Here is an 18,962-nt window from a genome sequence, read left to right as displayed (position 1 = left end):
AGTCAGGGGGAGCAGCCCCCGCCAAGCCTAAGGACTCCGGCTTTTTTGACAAACTCTTCAAACTGGACAAGGGACGGGAAAAGGCACCAGTGGACAGCCAACAGGAAGCCAAGAGCGCGGAGCGTCAGGACCAGGCCGAGGAAGTCCCCGGATTGTCAAGGCCTCCCGATGATGTCCCTGCAGAGAGGGTAAGTGCTGACGAGGGACGATCCCTTTTGTTAAGCTCCGGTTGGGGGGGAGCTCTGATGGGGTAAGCGGATGGTGTCTATATTGCTCTCCAGTCACCAAGGGGCCCCGACAAGGTACGCAGCCCTCTAGAACAAATGGCACATTGTAGTGTCCCCCATGTTCCTGTGGACAGAAACATCTGTTTGAAGAACAATAACAGCTGTGGCATCTGTTTTATGTAAAAGAAGAGAGGAGGTGAGTTACATACAGATGAATCCGTCCTTCCATTTATCAAAGGTAGAGGAAGACAGGTTGCATTTATGATCAATGGAGTCTGGAGGGAAAGGCCTTAGCGGAATAAAAACGGTTCCTAAAAGACTTAAATACCTCGCCTGGCCTCGGTAGCTTGTTTCACAACCAGCATGTTTATAGGCTTTTGTTGGAATACATTTCATTTCTTATTTTTAATAGCCTGGATTGATCTTTAACTATCTTTTGCACCAAAGCATGGGTTTAAATAAAGAGCTTTTACAGCTCTGGGCAGACCCTTTTATGTACTAATTATTTTCCCACAAGCTGGGGTCATATCTTTGTAAAAACTAGATATTTTTAAAGGAGGTATTCCACATCAGCTGCTTTCTTTCCTGCACAAAGAAACACGAGTTCTTTTGATCTGAAAAAGAGCATTTGCTTTTTATCTTGAGTTTGTTTGTGTTCGGCGGAGAAAAGAAACTCCTTCAATGAAGAAGGAAATAAAAGTTGATACACTGTGTTTCAAGGGAAGTTGCTAATAACACTGGCTGTCATGTATTGAGCACTGACAGTATACCAGGCTCTGTTCTAAGCGCTGTACGGATATATTATTCTCCATAAGGAAAATGAGGATCACCTCAGTCTGTGGTTTCAATGCACGCAGGACCATGTCAAACATTATACTGTAAATGTCAGGCACCAGCTGTAAGTTCTGGAGAGTTAAAACTGGGGAAAGGTCATCAGGTTCGTGGGTTCGGGCTCTCACTATCAGCGTTCTTGATCTTTCTGTAAATTTCTACTGCACAAACTGATTTTCAATTTTTCTTTCAAAAGCTTAAGAACTTGTCCCGCAAATGCCCAGTTCCCCAAATGCACCAGTTCAGATGCCAATCGAATAGCTTTCTGTATAATTCAAAGTAAGTTTTCAAACGCATCCAGGCACCAAATCTTTACTGAGTGGGACGCTGCCGGGTGCAGGTGAGGCCAGGCTACAGTGGAGGCTGGGACAGAGCCCTTGTCCTCAGGGACTTTGGTCCAGGAAGAAATGCGGTACAACCCCCCCCCCCCCCACCACCACCATTATTATGGGAGATGCCAAGTGCTCTCGCTGGCGAGGCCGTGTGTTGGGCAGGGTGCTCCGACACAAAGAGAATTGGCCTCCCTGGCTCCCAGAACATTCCATCAAATGTATAAACCGGGAGTTGGAATGTTATTTGTCTTGGGGCTAGAAACTGGTCATCCATATTCATGAATATTTGAGAAACGATTTACTACCTGACTCTGAGTAGAAACTCTTGTTGAGTTCTCATTTATCCATCGTGGGCTCCTAAGGCTGTTCTGAGGTTGTGATTTTTTTGAATAATCACGTTTCATTCACTGGGGCATCCAAAGCCAACCCATCACTGGAGTCAGGAAAAGATTGAGTTACTTACGGGACAAGGATGAAGGACTGAGCTTTACCCATCTGGAGACAGGTGTCTAAGTAACTTATCCAAATCCCCACCTTAATTAAGAAAACCAGTGTAGCATCTGATACCGGACCCTTAAACATTTTTAACCATAAAGCCCCAATGCGGTCAATCCACTCCTGTTCTAAGAAAAGCACAGGGAAGTTCAGACTTGCACTTTACCAACCCAGTGTTTTGTTATTGGAGACCCTTAGGGACAGCACCTCGAATTGAGTGGAGTGAGTTCCAAAATGAGATACAATTCAGAAAATGGGGGCTTGTATGGGGAACATGGCAGGTATCTGATAGAGTCAAGCCCGTGGGTGATATTTTAAAGTTACAGTGACCTCTCAGAAGACCCTCAAACTGTCAGAAAAAAAAGCGAGTCAGCTCCCTAAGATTCACCAACGAGGTTTGCATTTGGTCTTGTTACACTACAAATTTCCATGTTTTTATTGGCAACATCACTGGAATTTAAATATCGAGTACCACCCCGAACTATATGCATGTAAAACATGGGAAAGCTAGGCTACGCCATTTATTTCTCCTTTGGTCTGCGAACTTGCGGACATTCAAATACATGCATCTGTGAGGACTGTAAACAAACCACAGCCTCCTGATTATTAAGGTTTCTCATCTGATCCCTGGCTGTACAGACGGCTTTTGGGGGAGGGGGAGGGAGGAGGAGGGATAGATTGTTCTAGGAGTGCAATGAGAGAATCCAGCCCCGGGAAAGTAACACGAATAAAACTTCTCAGCCAATGGCTTTCTTGGTGGGAGTACCACACTATGCATAAATGGCCGTCAATGTATTGATTCAGAATTCTTAGCGTAAATTATGCCTTGGGTTCAGCCACATCAGCTGTCCCCTCCCCACCCACCCACACGAACCTTTCCCCCCTGTCTCACTGCATGCTTCTTCCTGGCTTGGAGTTCCAGCCGCAAACCCGCAGAGCTGTGAATTGGGGGAAGGATGCCCCCATTGCATTCTGGGAGAGGCACACAAACCTTCTGTGTTTTCGGATCGACAATCTTATTTTTGTGCCTCATAAAACTACATTCAGAGCATAGCAGAATTAAAACAAGGCCAGAATTCATGAACAAATGAAGCATTTAGTGCATAGGTCAAAGAAAAGATAAATTATATGCCTGAAAGGTTTCACTGAGCTGTGATTCACACAAACTGTGTTGGCAGGGATGAGATTTGTTTTTTCTTAATTTTTCCAGCCCCTCGACAATTGAACCAGAGCTATAAGATACACACTTAAGAGATTCATTGTCCAAAAAAAAAAAAAAAAAAACCATAATGAAAATTTGATCTTCATCAGTTTAAAAAAACACACTAAGTGTCTGTTGCCAACCAGTAATTCCAGAAGTGTCTTTGTGTTGGAGGGAAAGGGGAGGGGCGGGGCTTAACCTGTTACCAAGCACAGATTCAAGAGATCGGAACAAGAAGATGCCTTTCTTCTAAAGTTTTATTAAATCCTGCAACTGTTATTTAAACACCAACCTTTGCAAAGGTTTAAAAGATGAATCACAGTCTAGTCCTTCAAAGATCTAGTAAGAGACATAATTTTTTTTAAGTTTATTTATTTTGAGAGAGAGAGAGCATATGTTCGGGTACACATGCATGCACATGGGGGGAGGGGCAGAGAGAGGTGGGGGTGGGGAGATCTCAAGCAGGATCGTGCACTGCAGGGCTCAGTCCCACGAACTGCAAGATCACGACCTGGGCCAAAATCAAGAGTCGGACCCTTAACCAACTGAGCCACCCAGGTGCCCCTTAAGAGACAATTTTTTACGGGAAGCTGTGATAAGTACACTGATCCCCAAATTCATGCAGGCTCCAGATATTAAGAAAAATACTCAGCTTTTGCTTCCTCGTGTCCTTTTCTCTCTTGAACACACTCCATTCAGGCTTTTCTCCTCCACATAAACTGTTCTTGTCAATGTGGCCAGGATGTGGCCTCCCCCAACCCTCAACGCGGCTGCCAAGCCCCGGACGTCTCAGGCCTATCCCACTGGACTTGCCAGCCACATCGGCCACCCTTCCTTCTGGAAATATCACCCTCACTTAGTTGCCAGTTTCTCCCCCTCGCTGATTAAGGAGTTCCTCAATCTCTTTTGCTGGATCTTATCTTCTAAACGTTGGAGTTCCCCAGAATTGAATTCTTAGACATCGTCTCTGACTACAGTTATTTCCGTAGAGTCCCAAGGGTTTAGATGCAGCCCCCTGCTGACACGCCCCAAGTTCATGTCTATAGCCTACACCTACTCCTCAAGTCCAGCCTTAAATATCCAGCTGCCTCTTGACACATATTCTTGAATTTCGACATCTCCATTCAAAGGTTCGCCCGACCTCAATGTGTGCAAAACTGAACTCCTCATTCACACCCAACAACAAGCAACAACATGCCTACCTGTGTGATCTACGGGCTTCCTCATTTCACGTAATGGACACTCCATCCTGCCACTGCTGTTTGGTGGTAGAAGTGGAAGGAGAGAACCAAGCTTTCCAGAATCCTACATGGTGTAAAAGCAGGTATAAAGAAGCCTTGCAACCAAGCAGCTCACATTTCAACTCGGCCTCTGTCGCCTCCTGACTGTGTGACCTTGGACAAGTGACTACACCTCTCTGAGCCTCGGTTTCTTCATCTGTAAAATGGAAATAATAATAGCATTGAGCACAATTTCACATCGTTCACACTTGTGAAAATTAAATGAGATAAGCCATGTGGAGTGAACTTAGCCCAGAGATCTTGCATTTTGAGAAAAAGAAAATTCAGCTATTATTAATATCATGGCTTTCCTTCCCCCCCGCCCCGCCCCCGCCTGTGAATCAACATTTTTGTCTTTTATTCTGCCCTTCCTTAGTCCTCGGCCAAACCTCACTGAGATAGCACAGGTGAGCCTAATTTGAAAGCGAAATCACCAGAGGCGGAAGTCCGGATTTGGGTTAAAAACCAAAAAGGTGCAGGAGTTGTAAAATTATTTTAGAAATAGGGGCGCCTGGGTGGCGCAGTCGGTTGAGCGTCCGACTTCAGCCAGGTCACGATCTCGCGGTCCGTGAGTTCGAGCCCCGCGTCGGGCTCTGGGCTGATGGCTCGGAGCCTGGAGCCTCTTTCCGATTCTGTGTCTCCCTCTCTCTCTGCCCCTCCCCCGTTCATGCTCTGTCTCTCTCTCTGTCCCAAAAATAAATAAAAAACGTTGAAAAAAAAATTTAAAAAAAAAATTATTTTAGAAACAATAGAAGTTCAATGCCCTTGCCTACAAGCTGTGGCTTCTTAGTGTCACGTTCAAGGGTCTCTACCAGCTTTCCCCTATCTTTCCAACTATATTTCCCACTATTCTCTTAAATGTACCCAGTCAGAACGGCCCATGTGTGACCTGCTTCTCTGCATTTTCTCCGCCTGGCTCTCTTTCTCTCTCTTTATCAAAAATTCATGGGGCGCCTGGGTGGCTCAGTTGGTTGAGCATCTGACTTCGGCTCAGGTCACTATCTCATAGCTCGTGAGTTCGAGCCCCGCGTCGGGCTCTGTGCTGACAGCTGGGAGCCTGGAGCCTGCTTCGGATTCTGTGTCTCCCTCTCTCTCTGCCCCTCCCCTGCTGATGCTCTGTCTCTGTCTCTCTCAAAAATAAATAAACATTAAAAAATTTTTTTCTTTTTAAAATTCACTTCACCTTCAAGTGCCAAGTTCTCCATGAGGCTGACCAGATGTCCCCACTCCTGGGTGGTTTCTGGTGACATGAATCCTCCAGTATTTCTTTTTTATATTATAGGTGAAGTCAAATTCTGTTGCAAAATCGCTTTGAAGGAATCATCTTCTTTTTTTTCATGTTTATTTATTTTTGAGAGACAGAGAGACACAGAGCACAGGCAGGGGAGGGGCAGAGAGAGAGGGAGACACAGAATCCGAAGCTGGCTCCAGGCTCTGAGCTGTCAGCACAGAGCCCAACTCGGGGCTCGAACTCATGAATCACAAGATCATGACCTGAGCCAAAATCGGACGCTCAACCAACTGAGCCACCCGGGTGCCCCCAAGGGATCATCTTGAAACATCAGAGCTTAAGTGGGAATTTCTAGATCTTTACTATTTTCCAGATGAAGAAATCCAAGCTCTAGGGAAACTGAATCATTGACTCCAAGCTACGTAGCTAAAGAGAATTGCCCGACCCCAAAGCCCATACTTTCCACACTCCACATTATGTTTTTACCATTTTTTTGAAACTTGTGTGATAGTGTTGTGACTCTGTGAAATTGAATATTCATCTGAGGATATTTCGATTTAACTTTTTTTAAGTGTTAGGGTGTGCAACATTGCAAATGACAAGTTAGTCTCAAATTTAAAAATTTAAAACTCACCTAATTCCAAGGTTTGAGCGTAAGTGAACTTTAAGCTGTGGTTTTTTTATTGTCTGGCCTACCTGTCAGCCGCAAGGCCAAGCCATTCCAACAGGCAAAGAGAACTATCCACCCCAAAGACTTTGTCAGTACAGAGGGAAAATCCACCTTAAATTACATAAATTACGGAGTAAGCAGGATTTTTAGCTCTACTAGTATAATGTTTATAAATTGCATGGATTTAGCACCACAAAACATTTGATATGAAATGTTTTCAGCAGCAGAGGTCATGTGCAAGTGTTAGGACCTTGACTGATCTGGAAAGGAGTTCAGATTCTACCACTTATTAGCTGTGAGGTGGAGTTAATAATAATCCTTTTTACCAATCACTTTTTAAATAATCCTTTTTAAATAATCACTTTTTAACAATTCATTATTCATAGGCTGCGTAGGAAGTATTTTGCATATTTTATCTGCTACCTGCTTTGATTCTTATAACAGTACAACAGGGTAGATGTCTAAAAAACTTTTTTAATGTTTATTTATTTATTTTTGAGAAAGACAGAGAGAGAGCAGGGGAGGGACAGAGAGAGAGAGGGAGAGAGAGAATCCCAAGCAGGCTCCGCATTGCCGGCACAGAGCCCAATGCGGGGCTCGAACGCACAGACTGCGAGATCATGACTTGAGCCAAGGTCAAGAGTTGAATGCTTAACCACTGAGCCACCCAGGTGCCACCCCAAGGTAGATATTTTTATTACCATTTAACAGATGAGGAAGCTAGAGCTCAGAGAAGTGAAGTTAGTGGCAAAACCATAATCATCCACTGGCAACCATCCGTTCCCAAAGTATGTGTCACTCAGTCATTTCAAAACCTGGTGCTTTCATTCAGAAGAGGAAGATAGTGTCTGAGGGGGTATTATAAAGGATAGAGGATGACACGGGCAGTCAGTAGCAATGACTAAATAAAACAGTATGTTTTCTAAGTCCTCAGAAAGTTAGAAATAAAGAATTACGAAATAGCTCAAATGGTCTTCCAGTATGATGGAGTTTGAGTAGTATATCATTTCAGGTACCTTTGGCTGTCAGGAAAAAAAGAAAAGAAAAGAAAAGAAAAGAAAAGAAAAGAAAAGAAAAGAAAAGAAAAGAAAAGAGAAAAGAAAAGAAATAGCTCGCCCAATCACTAGTGGCATAGTTAATGAGGAGAATTTATTATTTCTTGAGCATAATAAGAATTCTGGAGGTAAGGGGTTTACGTTGGTTCGACATCTCCCTAGCCCTAGCATGAGTCAGTCTCCAGCGCCTGCCATGTATGATTGGCTCGGTACACAGATTTTGTCACTTGTGGCGTCACTTGTGGCTGCCAGAGGTCCAAGTAGTGGACACACACAGTCATAGCGTCCTATGAAAGGGAAGAGAAGTTTCCAAAGGTCGATGGTAGATCCAGTCACATATCTGTGTCAAGGTACAAGGCGGGGCTTGTCAAGTTTCTTCAGCAGTGAACAGACTCTTCAGCAGAGATGATCTGCCATCAACAGAAACCAGATAGATTTTCTGGATCCAACTTTATATCAGGAAATCATCGCGTGAATGGAGCCAATAGAGACTGTTCCGGTGCCTCCTGCCCTCAGGGTAATTTACTTGAATTCACTCATTGCACAACTGCCTCATTTGACCATGACCCACAGGAAGAAATAGATTTTACACCTTGACCTGATGCACATGCTCATGAATGCAGCAAAGAATGCACAGAACAGTGCTGTTCTTACAGCACGGAACACATGCTGACATTTTGTATTCTTTTCTTTTTTTTTTTTTATTTTTTTTAACATTTATTTGTTTTTGAGACAGAGAGAGAGCAAGAACAGGGGAGGGTCAGAGAAAGAGGGAGACACAGAATCTGAAACAGGCTCCAGGCTCTGAGCCGTCAGCACAGAGCCCGACGCGGGGCTTGAACCCATGGACCGCGAGATCGTGACCTGAGCCGAAGTCGGACGCTTAACCGACTGAGCCACCCAGGCACCCCTTTTATTCTTTTCTAATGCTCTGCTGTTTGATGGTTTTAATGCTGGTCTTGACCCACTGAGCTGTTTTCCAATCCACTAATGGTCACAATATGAAGTCCGAAAGAATTTCTTCTACCATAATCACCCTTCTCATATACAGAGACGGTGAACTTGAAGGATGTGACTGTGTCTTAGGCAGTTTGGTATTATTCTCAATGCCTGGCACCTGTTGGCATGCAGCAATGTTTGTGAGGTGAACCTAACAAGAATAAAGCTGGTGCACATCATGTCACCACTTTGCAAAGAATCTTGGAATATATTCTCATTATCAGCTCCGCCTGACACAACTTGAAAGAGGAAATGACTTCAAATGCATGCAGGATACAGATGCCTTCACTGAGATAAGCTATGTAGAATCGCATAACTGTATCATTTATTTGGTTTTTTTAAATCAGTCTTTAACATGTTATGGTGTTAATAATCATGGTTGAATATCAAGTGACTGGTGTTTTGCAATGAATTTGCAAAACAGATTTTGAGTTAGCTTTCCCCTTGGTGTCATCCAGTCTGATTCGCCCCTTCCAGCAAAGGCAGCAAAGGCAGCGAAGGCAGCCAAGCAGTCCTAGTTTAGTGAGCCTTTACTAACTCACAGAGTGATGAAATAACGTGCAGAAGATCATCCGGGTAGAAAGGAGCGGAACTGGAATTCACCACCAGCACCCACACGTTTAGCCACTGGGCCTAGAAGTTCAAAAACAGGGAACATGGTGAACATTTTGAACCCCCTCAAAAGGGGGCTTAAAATATATTTTTAAAAAGTTCTGAAGCTAATACTTTGGGACATTAGTTAATTCTAATTCTATGCAACATCAGTCCAATGAGATGTGCCTAGAAACAGGGCTCACCACCAGAGTTTTAGAAAATCCTACTATGGTGTGCCTCCCTCTCTGAAACCGTAAGAGATTCTTAAATACAGAGAACAAACTCCGCATTGATGGGGGGTGGAAGAGAGGGGGAAATGGGTGTGGGCAAGGAGGAGGGCACTTGTTGGGATGAGCCCTGGGTGCTGTATGGAGGTGATGAATCACAGGAATCTACTCCAAAGCCAAGAGCACACTGTGTACGCTGTATGTTGGCCAACTTGACAATAAATTATATTAAGAAAAGGAAAAAAGAAAATACTGTTTGCCTTATCTTCTCTCCTGAAGATTCCCAAAGGATATCAGCTTCCTAAAGACCTGAGAAGTCCTGCAGCAAGCAGACCTGATTCAGTTTGTTTAGCTGAGAGTTTCTCCAACTTAATTGTCCATAAAACTACTAGTCCTCCAACCAGCTGGCCAGAACTTTCGAGGGACTGTTCTCAGAAATGCTGAGCTAGGCATGTAGACCCAAGTTGGAAAATGGCCTCCTGTTGGAGGCCGCAAACCAGAGATAGAGTCTATGTGAATCTCACAGTGTTTTGGGTAGTATTTTCATTTATTGATAATACTTCGGAATTGATCAAGTTGACAACATTTTAAAATGATAAAATTTGAACACAGATCCATGTTTCGGACCTTTCTGGGAAGTGGGAAGTTTCGTCCTGTGTTCTCAGATAGAATGTGAGTTGTGGCTGCCCCGGAGATGGGACATTTACTCTCCAGCCCATCCACTCCCCACCCTTGTTCCCACCCCTCCCTTGTTCCCAACAGTGTGGCGTGGGGGTTGTCCTTTGCTATAACACCTGCGTTATTATTTTCCTGTGGTAGGGCTGAGAGTAAAGTGAAATATCTCCATCACAGACCACTTTCCTTCCTTCCTAGCACTTATCACAATTTCAAGCTACTTAGGGGGGCACCTGGATGGCTCAGTAGGTTCAGCATCGGACTTCAGCTCAGGTCATGATCTCACGGTTCCTGAGTTTGAGCCCCACGTCGGGCTCTGTGCTGACAGCTCGGAGCCTGAAGGCTGCTTCCGATTCTGTCTCCATCTCTCTGCCCCTCGCCTGCTCACGCTCTCTCTGTCTCTCTCTCTAATATAAATAAATAAATAAACATTAAAAACATTTTTTAAGTGGGGCGCCTGGGTGGCTCAGTCGGTTAAGCGGCTGACTTCGGCTCAGGTCATGATCTCATGGTCCCTGAGTTCGAGCCCCGCGTCGGGCTCTGGGCTGACAGCTCAGAGCCTGGAGCCTGTTTCAGATTCTGTGTCTCCCTCTCTCTGCCCCTCCCCCGTTCATGCTCTGTCTCTCTCTGTCTCAAAAATAAATAAAGGTTAAAAAAAAAAACATTTTTTAAGTAAATAAAGCTACTTAGGTGACCATCTGGTTAATAAACTCTAAATCCAGCCCGAGAGTCAATCTGTTGGCAGGTGTTGTATAATAAAAACAGGAAGCGTGAATGCTTTCATTTATTCATTCAACAAACATCCAAGTACTTTCTTTGTGTCAGGAGTGATTTTAGGGCAGATAGAATGGTGTACCTCACGAAAGCTTTCATTCCAATGAAGAGAGCAAGAGCGAATAAGAAAATAAACAAGCAGATAGTTCCAAGGGTAGAAAAAGGGCTATGAATTAAATCGGTAGCGTTTTGAGACAGGAAGTAGATTGGAGAGGTGGCTGATGATTAAACGGGTAGAGGTAGGGCCCAGGAGTTTGGTCTAATCTAGAAATTCAGGAAAAAGGATGGGACTTTTTTTCTCTCTCTTTCTGCACAAGGCCAAACCATTCTTAGAAGGTCTACAACCTAATTTTGGCCACATGCAAAACAGTTTTCTTGTTACTGAGAAGTGTTTGTTAAGCAGATGACAAACATATTCTAGGCTGTGGGTCATTAGCTTTTAGATTTTGAAATACTTTTTTTTTTTAAGCTGGATGTTTTCCCTGTAATAAATATGAAATGCCATGATCACTCTGGAACTTGTACATGTTGAAACTGATCGTGGAACAGAAGAATCTGCCACAAATCCCTTTTGCCCGATGTGACTTGCCCTGGGAATCCCTCCCCACCCACGCTTTGCCCACAGCAAATGTATTTTTCCATTTTATATCATACGCAGTGGCCTTTAAGCAGATGCCGAGTCGTGCGTCCTTAAGAATATCCCCAAAGCAATGACTGCTGAGGACAAAAAGAAGGAGAAGCAGGAAAAGACCATTTCATTGCTTAATTCTCTACCCACATTTCACTTGCCATTGGAAATCAAGTTGACAAATTCACTTACCCCTCAAGTAGAGAGAAGTTCCGAGAGAGAAAATGGAAAACCCTTATTCACAGGAAGCAGGTGTGAATTGCTTTCTTTGATAGATTTCTTTCCACCCTCCGTCTCTGACCACAATACACAACCACTTTATTTAATCTTATAAATACAATATCTCTGCATCAGTCAACACGACGGATTAATGAGGCTGTACCACGTATAGGCGCTGTGTTTGGCTTCTGCTGCCGAGATACGAGATGAGTTCTTAATACCCTGAGGTTAGGTCTACAGAGCATTAAAGCAGGTGGTGATCTTACGATTTACAATAAAGAGCATCACGCTGGATAGCTGGTCCAGCCTAGCCCGATTCAATTAGTGTAAGCGGATACAATGAACAATATTGCCTCTCTTCTCCCAAAAAAGGGGTTGGAAAATGGATAAGTGGGACGTTTTTAGATCTGTGTCATGCAGCTTAAATTCTCCTCTTCGAAAACATGCTAGAAGACAAAGAAAAGACAGCTCTCACGTTTCCATACCTTTATGTTATTTTATATTGCCCTCTGACAGCTTCGATAATTTCTTAATCAACTCCCCGGATCATTAGGAAGCTTGTTTCAACCCCGGCACTTTAACAGCACACAGTTTTCAAGTCTCAAAGCAGCGTGCGTTTGCAATGAGCAGTTTGACATCTCGGAATGTATTGAGAAAACGGGCAAAATTTTATCCGCAAGACTTTTTTCTTTTTTTAATTCCAGCAACGTCTCTAAGGGCAACGTTGGGAGGGTCGAAAAGATCCAGTGAAAGCGTTGTTCTGTTGATTACGGCACACCCTTGCACTGGACATCAAAGGCCGGCATGACATAGGGCTGGAATGGGCGACCTGTGAAGGGCAATGTTAAACGAGGAGAGCGGGTTTCAAAATAGGAAAAGACCCCCTTAGGGTAAAAAGCATGTGTGCCCGCCTGCCCACACATATTCATCCTTCCGGAACCCAAAGAGGGGTGTGGAATGAAAAAAACTGCACATTGTGAGTAGCAGTCTGTCGCTTTCGGTAACGGGATGATGGGTGCACTTTACATTTTTACTCCGCTCGTCTGTATGCACTGCCTGGTAAGGTTATACAGGACCACAGTCTAGGAAATTTCCCGATCCCTCCACTAGGCTGCGCTGTGAGGCTTGAGGCCCCACCCCCGGGGTTGCACCACAACCGGGAGAAAGGCTGCTGGTAGTGACAGTTTGCACTAGGTTATTTTTTCTTCACGGTAATTCCGGAACTCTGCAATTCAGAGCTAGTGTGCCAATTCCTTGTTCAGAAATAACCCCGACTTATTAAATCCGCTTACAACGAGTGCGTAGTAACCTCCAGTAGGGGATGAGCAAGAGGAATTTTGCGGTATCGGATGGGCAGTCTTTGAAGCCCTTCCATGATTAGCATTCCTTAGGCGCTGTGTTCTTTCCCTATTTTTGCCAAAGCTCAAACGGTGCGAAGGCATTTCTTTACCAGCTGATGTGAATTTGGGCAGGAATAGTGGGAAAAATAAAAATTAGCTACAATGATAAACTCTCCTTAGGTGGCTTGGAGCTTCCTAGTAACACAAAGGAAATGCATATGACATAGACGTATATAATATATGCAATATAGACGTATATAACATATGTAATATATATGTACCCCGATTGGCTTAGGAAAATTTGAAGTTCCACAAAAACGTTTTCCGTGGACTTCGGTTTTGCAGTTCCTTCCTGCTTGTTGATTCATTTGCTTTCCCTTTTAGGCAAAAGGGAAGATAAATTCTACCTTCAAGAATTAACCACATTCTATTTTTCTCCCTCCATCTGACAATGGCTCCATGCAGGTGACGGGGCTCTCAGAAGAAGACGGTCTGGAGACCATTGCTGCCTGGCACACGATGCCCTTTGTGCTGTCGGGGCATCCAAGTGGGAGAGGAAAGAGACCTTTCCCTTTTATCCTAGGCAGCATGTGGCTCAAATTTCTAACAGATGGAAAGGAATGGAGTAATGGGTTTCTGTACCATTCGGTGTTTTCCAGACAAATTTTCCTGTGTTAAACTGTGCACTAAGTGCCGATTCCAGGTACAGCATTCGAACCGAAACCAGTGACACGCCGTCAGAGGTAAAGCTAGAAGAGGGAGACATTTATCACTAATAGCTCCAGACAAGGCTTTTATGGCCTTGACCCCTCTGCCTTATGTTTTCACTTTGACGATGTAGGCCTTGCTTAAAGAGGCTGAAATCCAGTTGACAATCTACAGTTGAAGGAAGGTGCCAGAAGTTCCATATGGGTTTTATTATAGACAATCAAATTATGATAAGGCGGCATTATTTTTCAACATGACAAATTGTGATCACTTAACTAGTGTTCCTGTCTGTTTGCCCTTTGAAGGCAACAGCAAGGGGGGAACCTAGGCTTCTTCCACACGGATGAAAAAACAAGCTGACAGCACGAACACCTGTTTGTATGAAAGAAGTCTCCAGATATTTCCTGAGGGACGTTTGTGCTTTGGTCTAAAATGTCTGGTGCTGAGAATGATCTGGAGGCCTGATGAGAATAGCAAAGACATATTCGTAGTTCGGAGCACAGATCATTCCACAAATAACTCAATATTTGAGGCATCATCTTCCCAACTGTGTTTAGTTTCACCCTCTGAGTGTTTGGGTTTTGTTTTTGGTTTTTTGTTTTTTTAATTTGGTATTAGTCGCCTATGTTTTCATTTTGGCTGTTATAGGTCATACCCGGCTCAAAATAAGAAGTTGTAAGACGCTGTGCTTGCGTCCCGGCGCTACTCCTGTAGATAACTGCTGTGTGCATTTTTGAATGTATCCTTCCAGGGTTTCTTTGGATGTACGTAAGCAAATACAAGCGTAAATTCTTATTCCTTTTTCTTTACACAGAAAATAATATAATACACAGTCTGTTCTATTCCACGCGTTTTTTTCCCCAGTCGACACTGTATCAATATCTGTACACCCTCCCCATTTCTAACACTTGTGTAGTAATCCACTGTGTGGTTGTGCGATGATCTATTTCACCAGGACGCTGGGAATGACGTTGGGCTGGTTTCCGAACATTGGCTAATTGCCTCACTGCGGTGAATGGCCTCATGCCTCTGTGTATTCACACGTGTGTGAAGTGACTTTTAGAAGTGGAATTGCTAGAGAAAAGAGTCCGTTCTTCTGAAAATTATTGGTAGGGGCTCCTGAGTGACTCAGCCGGTTGAACGTCCGACTTCGGCTCAGGTCATGATCTCGTGGCTCGTGGGCTTGAGCCCCACGTTGGGCTCTGTGCTGACAGCTCAGAGCCTGGAGCCAGCTTCGGATTCCGTGTCTCCCTCTCTCTCTGCCCCTCCCCGACTCACGCTCTGTCTCTCAAAAATGAATAAAAATTTAAAAAAATTAAAAAACATATTGATAGATAATGCCAAATTGCCCTCAATCAGGACAGAATTAATTTATATTCCAATCATCACTTACAACAGTGCCTGCTTCCCAAACCAGCCTCCCAATGGAATGTTTTCAAACATTTGGATTTTTTTTTTTTAATCTCAATCTTTCCTTTTATGGCTTCTGGATTTTGAGTCATAGTTACAAAAGCCTTCTCAATGCAAAATTATAAAATATATACTTTTTTTGGTGTTTTCTTCTAGTGTTTTTATCCATTTGGATTTTGTCCTGTTATAAGATTGAGTTAGGACACCGTGTTAATTGGTTTTCAGATGACCACCTCGTTGTCCCTCTCTCTTATTGAAGAATCCTTCACTTCAAAGAGATCTGAGGTGTCATTTTTATCTTACGCTAAATTCTCACATATCTTTGGGGAAGTCGTGTTGCATAGCAAGAAAAAGAAATAGACGAAAGAAACTAAAATAGGAAAACCCTTGGTAGAAAGATATTTAAGTAAACACCGGAAGAAAGGGAGTTGTTTAAGGCAATGTAGAAGAGAGCCTACATGTTTTTTGCTTCTGGAATAATTTGGGCTCCGAGTCAAACTCCAGCTCTACTCTATGACCATACACGAGTTATTTATTGTTGTCATCCATCAATTTTTTCATCAGTAAAAAAAAAAATGCGTATAGTACATACTTCATGAAATCGTAAGAACTAAATGGGGCCTTTTAAACTAGCTTATTAGGGCTGGACACATAAAGCTTGGCCATTTTTATTATTTCCATAGGCATTTCTTTTCCTCATTATACATTCCTCAAAGAATTCATGGCTGCAAAATATTCCATCACATGGAACGTATGTTAATTCCTACATGTAGAAATGTAGGCTAATGTAGCTTAGAGGTTAATCTCACATGTTAATGCCACATGCTAATTTATCGATCTATTCCAGAATTGTTGGACTTTTTATTGGTTCTTCATTCTTACTCTTCCAGAACTACCCTACAATGCTTTTTTAAAATTTTTAAATCTTGGAGCGCCTGGGTGGCTCAGTTGATTAAGCATCTGACTTTGGCTCAGGTCATGATCTCACGGTTCGTGAGTTCGAGCCCCGCGTCAGGCTCTGTGCTGACAGCCCAGAGACTGGAGCCTCCCTTGGATTCTGTGTGTCTGTCTCTCTCTGCCCCTCCCCCTCTCATGCACACACACACACACACACACACACACACACTCTCTCTCTCTCTCTCTCTCTCTCTCTCTCTCTCTCTCTCAAAAATAAATAAACATTAAAACAATATACTTATATTTTTTAATCTTGAAATTATAGATTCATATGTAGTTGTAAGAAGGAATACAAAGAAATCCCTTCATCCAGGGTCCCTCAGTGGTAACATCTTGTGAAACTATGATACAATAACACAACCAGGATATTGACATTGATACAATCCCATGGAGAACATTCCCACCAAGACAAGGACACGTCATGTTGCCCTCTTATAGGCACATCCCCTTCCCTACCGTATCCACCCTTCCGTTAACTTCTGGCAACCACTCATCTGCTCTCTCTTTCTATAGTTAGGTCATTTCTAGAATGGTATGTGTACTCTTGGGACAGGCAGGATCCTCTGAATACTCATCAAGGTCATGGACGCTATTAATTGATACTGTTTCTCTCCTTCCTTTTTTTATTGCTGAATACCTTTCCATGCTACAGATAGACCACATTGTCTTTAACGGTTCATTCATCGAAACACATCTGGTTGTTTCCAGTTTGGGGCTATTCCAAACTAAGTTGCTATAAACTTTCCTGTGGAGGAAAGTGTGAATATATGTCTTCATATATTTTTTGTGACTATATGTCTTCATTTTACTGGTGAGAAAAAACCCAGGAGTACAGTTGTTAGGTTGTATTGTAGCTGTGTATTGAGTAAGAAACTGCTAAACCCTTTTCCAGACAGGCTGTATCAGTTTATGTGCCCACCAGCAAGCAATGTGTGTGCGATCTAGTTTTTCTGCCTCCTTGTAAGCATTTTTCTTTTTTGTTTTTTGGTTTTTTTTGGAGGGGGATGGGGTGGGATCAGTGACTGTTGGTATTTCCAGGTTGCTGGCTCCATTTCCAGGTCTAGAATCTATGAGGCAAAAAGAAATCCCAGGGAACTCCCCACCATATGGTTCCTCCATTCTGTAGCTGGTCTACCTGCCCCTGTCCACCTGGCAGAGAGAAACCAGGGATTGGTTTTTCCATTTTGCTTACTGGGAGGATAAGGAAACATTCGTATTCTCCATCTTTCTGGAAGCAGAGTTATGTTTGTTTTAAAAGCCAAGCTAAGAAGAAAAAATTATTTGAAGAGAAGGGCTCAAGTTCAAGCCAAGGATTTCAATTTGAAAGGCCATAAAGCTGTCCCTGGGGAAGAGCCCCTGGCAGACAAACCATCTCCTCGCACTGAGCAGGAGGGTCTACGGGGTCTCATCTCTCAGCTGCTGTCTAAGACTTGAGACACTGCTGCCCCCGGGGAAATCGGGGAGGCGGAGGGAAGCATCTTCAGAGATGTCTGGATAAGACGCCATGGGGCCGTGGACAAAGCTGGAGGACTCCTCCGTCCCTGGAGTTCTGTTGAGCCGTGTCTCCTCCATTCAGACTGCTCTGTCCTGGGCAAGGAGGTACAAATGGCTATCTGCTGCCTTCCTCAGAGGGTAGCCATCATGGCGGGCTTTCTCTGATGACCACCTCGACCCATGAGCACCACTTGACCTTCTACCAATCCGTTTCCCCTTCATTGACTTCACTGTGTTCCGTTTTATTTCCAGGGAGTTCAGTAAGTGTTCTCTGTGTGTCTAGCCCTGGAGAAGAATCATCGCCTCTTCCTCCCTGCAGGAAGAGCCCATCTGGGAGCTGGCAGACCCTTCTAGATGCAGACTCTTTCACTTACTGTGAGGAGCACTGGGAGCCCATGGGCTGTGGGGCCAGAGGGGCTCAGAGCACCTGACCTAACCTGGAGGTCAGCACCCCCCACCCCCCGCAGAATAGATGCCTCCCCCACCCCCCCCATAACCTTCTTGGAGGATTTCACCCAGTGACTAATTCACCCTCTGTTCTTTCATCTTCTTCATGTTTTCTCTTGCAGTCTTCACTTCCTGAGTCATGAAGTTCACTTATTGGTCCCTCTGTATTTTTGTTGGGTTTTGCTTTGCCTCCCTGCTGGAATGTCAGCTGTCTGAGAACACGGCTGTGTGTGTCTCCCTCACGGCTGTATTCCCAGCAAATGTGTCCATTTGAGGCACCCGGTAGACGTTCAATAAATAGTTTCCTTCCTAACTCTTATGCTGTCATAGATCCCAAACCTTGCAGTGATTCAAAAGTCCAGTCCCATTCGGGACTCATATCCATTCTCTTTTCTGGAGCCAAGCTCTGATGCCACCTTGGACTTGTAATCTGGAAGGAACAGGATTTTCTCTCTTACTTCTCTGTCCTCAGGTGTGTGAGTTCGGGGAGGAAGGACTGAGAGAAAAGGGCTCTGGTCTTTTTGCCTTGCTGGTGCCATTGTCCTTTCTTGACTGTGCTCATTTTTTCTGGTTTAGGCAACTACAGATCTGGTGGAGTGGGGAGTGTCCGGACTGCCAGCTCCAGAGCCCATGCTAACCCTCCGTGGTCTCTCTGAAGCTTGGGCACAGTCCAAGTTCCCCCACGTAGCGCATGAGTGAACCGAGATAACTCTGTCCTAGGCAGCGCCATAAGTCAGACCCAGTGGGACACCTCTCAATTAGATTTATTCCTTGTACCACTTTCAAAATGGCTCATCGCCCAAAACACCTGTTGGATTATTGGTATAATATTCTTTGTTTCAAGTTTTATTTAAAATTTTCTCTTTATTCTTCTGCACGTCGCTGTCCAGTTGTCCCAGCACCGTTTGCTGAAGAGACCATCTTTTTTTCCCATCGGATACTCTTTCCTGCTTTGCCGAAGATTAGTTGGTCGTGTATTTGTGGGTCCATTTCTGGGTTCTCTATCCTGTTCCATTGATCTATGTGTGTGTTTTTGTGCCAGTACCGTCCTGTCTTGATGATTACAGCTTTGGAATACAGCTTGAAGTCTGGGATTGTGATGCCTCCTGCTTTGGTTTTCTTCGTCAACATGACTTTGGTTATTTGGGGTCTTTTCCGGTTCATACAA

General features: G+C 44.0%; 1 protein-coding gene across 7 annotated transcripts in view; it reads left to right on the top strand.

Moving 5' to 3' along the window:
- The window catches only part of BCAS1 (brain enriched myelin associated protein 1), a 91,078-nt gene that overhangs the window by 24,973 nt on the left and 47,143 nt on the right, over positions 1-18,962 (top strand). For all 7 annotated transcript variants that reach the window (XM_086702527.1, XM_086702526.1, XM_086702522.1 and 4 more), the window contains exon 3: positions 1-188. This exon is cut by the window's left edge and continues 384 nt beyond it. In XM_086702527.1, the coding sequence (XP_086558653.1) occupies positions 1-188 (188 nt within the window). The remainder of the gene's footprint in view (positions 189-18,962) is intronic.

The sequence above is a fragment of the Puma concolor genome, chromosome A3 (genome assembly GCF_028749965.1).
Source record: "Puma concolor isolate L17-30 chromosome A3, mPumCon1.1.hap2, whole genome shotgun sequence".
NCBI lineage: Eukaryota > Metazoa > Chordata > Mammalia > Carnivora > Felidae > Puma > Puma concolor.
Note: the sequence above shows the minus strand (reverse complement) of the source record. Positions and strands in the feature narration are given on the sequence as shown.